Below are 2070 nucleotides of genomic sequence, written 5' to 3'. Positions count from 1 at the left end.
GAAAATCTCCCATCTAAAATTTGGAGAAAGATTAAAATTAGAGAAACCTTAAGCTTAAAGTTGGAGAAATTAACATTCTCCAAGATCAAATAAAGAGCCCATAATTAAATACCAATATTGGCTTGGAGAAATATTATAACTTTTTATGAAACAATAATAATATAAAATAAGTAACGTAAAGATACAAAACTCTTATTAATCCTAAATTAAGATTAAGATAATACAATTTAAGTATATATAATATAATAACAAATTAATAATTTAATTCCAGAAGTGTAAATTAGAATAAACTAAATATAGATATTTAGAGAAGCTGAGAAGATACCTGTTTGATTTGTTTTATTGCATTGCATTTTTACAAATAAAAGTATTGTTGTTTATTTGCGTGTTTTGATATCTCTCCAATTTCGTAGCATTTAAGGTTTGATGTTGGGCGGGTCCTTATATTTATAAATTGATAACAAAATTCCCTTCATCCTGACAGATTTTTGGGATTTGTTACACCTGCCTCGCTAGCGACACCCTTTATCTGTTAGCAGCTTTAAAAAAAGGATCAAGGTAATTATATGAGCTGTAGGGAATACATAGATTTTGACGAAGGTGCTTGATGACAGGAGGGTGTGGCTAAGGAGGGCGTGGCTTGTGCTAGCGACACCCACAACAGGTAAGCTATCTCTCTTATATATAATGAACATAATTTCGTTCTGTGCTGGTAATAAGTTTCTTTTTCTGGCTTAATAAGATGTGCTGTGGAAAGAGCTGAACATTGTTTGGAACTCACAAAACCACACCCAAAAGCAAAATGACCAATGCACTATATAATCAGTATCGACACAATGCTGAGATGGTTTCTATTTTGCGTTTGAGATACAAAAATGATAAATATATAAAAATAAATAACTATTTTTTTCTAGTACCCCATCCCCCAAAAATAGGGCATGGCGTTTGTTGCTGCTATTCTAGTTCGGGAACCCTCACTGCCCTTGCTGCTGGTGTTCGTCTAAATCGTCGCCACCGAAACCAAGTGGTAAGAGTTCGTCCACAGTTTTAACAATGTAGGTACAATCTGGCTTCGTCATGTACACTAACCAATCCTTCCCAAACTAAAATAGAATCAAAATAAAACAATGAAATGAAATGGACATTTGTTGACGTCCTAATAAGCTAATGAAATGAAATAGACTGTTTATTTCCAACTGTCCTGTATCTTATTGGACTAATGAAATGAAATGTAGTTTTATATCCTACTGTCCTGTATCTTATTGGACTAATGAAATGAAATGTAGTTTTATATCCTACTGTTCTGTATCTTATTGGTCTAATGAAATGAAATAGACTGTTTATTTCCAACTGTTCTGTATCTTATTGGACTAATGAAATGAAATGTAGTTTTATATCCTACTGTTCTATATCTTATTGGACTAATGAAATGAAATTTAGTTTTATATCCTACTGTTCTGTATCTTATTGGACTAATGAAATGAAATAGAGTTTTATATCCTACTGTTCTGTATCTTATTGGACTAATAAAATGAAATATAGTTTTATATTCTACTGCTCTGTATCTTATTGGACTAATGAAATGAAATGTAGTTTTATATCCTACTGTTCTGTACCTTATTGGACTAATAAAATGAAATGGAGTTTTACATCCTACTGTTCTGTATCTTATTGGACTAATGAAATGAATTAGAGTTTTATATCCTACTGTTCTGTACCTTATTGGACTAATAAAATGAAATGGAGTTTTACATCCCACTGTTCTGTTCCTTATAGTTTTAATCAAAGCATACTACGTCTAAAAGTGCACAATGAGGACAATTGCACAAATTCAAAAGGTGAATCAACTTTTTTATATTCAATGAATTTATAAGAAATGATGTAAAGAAATTACTTACCTCTCTTAAGACCTGACGACATGCTCCACAAGGAGTTATTATACTTTTTAGATTACTGAAAAACAGAATTTTTATTGATTGAAATAGTGGAGTGGAATATGTCTAGTAAACACGAGAGAGTCATTGACGTAAGTAAGATAAGGGCCTGCTGTAGTTTAGTGGGGCGGGGGAA

At 31.8% G+C, this 2070-nt stretch overlaps 1 protein-coding gene across 1 annotated transcript; it reads right to left on the bottom strand.

Moving 5' to 3' along the window:
• Positions 1-974: 974 nt before the first annotated feature.
• On the bottom strand, positions 975-1946 carry LOTGIDRAFT_147457 (hypothetical protein; the record flags this gene model as incomplete). The annotated part of the gene is made up of 2 exons (XM_009055835.1): positions 975-1103; positions 1899-1946. Coding segments are annotated over 2 exons (177 nt in total), but the record flags the coding sequence as incomplete, so codon positions are not given.
• Positions 1947-2070: the final 124 nt, after the last annotated feature.

The sequence above is a fragment of the Lottia gigantea genome, assembly GCF_000327385.1.
Source record: "Lottia gigantea unplaced genomic scaffold LOTGIsca_2520, whole genome shotgun sequence".
Lineage (NCBI taxonomy): Eukaryota > Metazoa > Mollusca > Gastropoda > Lottiidae > Lottia > Lottia gigantea.
The sequence above is the reverse complement of the archived record's forward strand: the minus strand, read 5'-3'. Positions and strand labels throughout refer to the sequence as shown.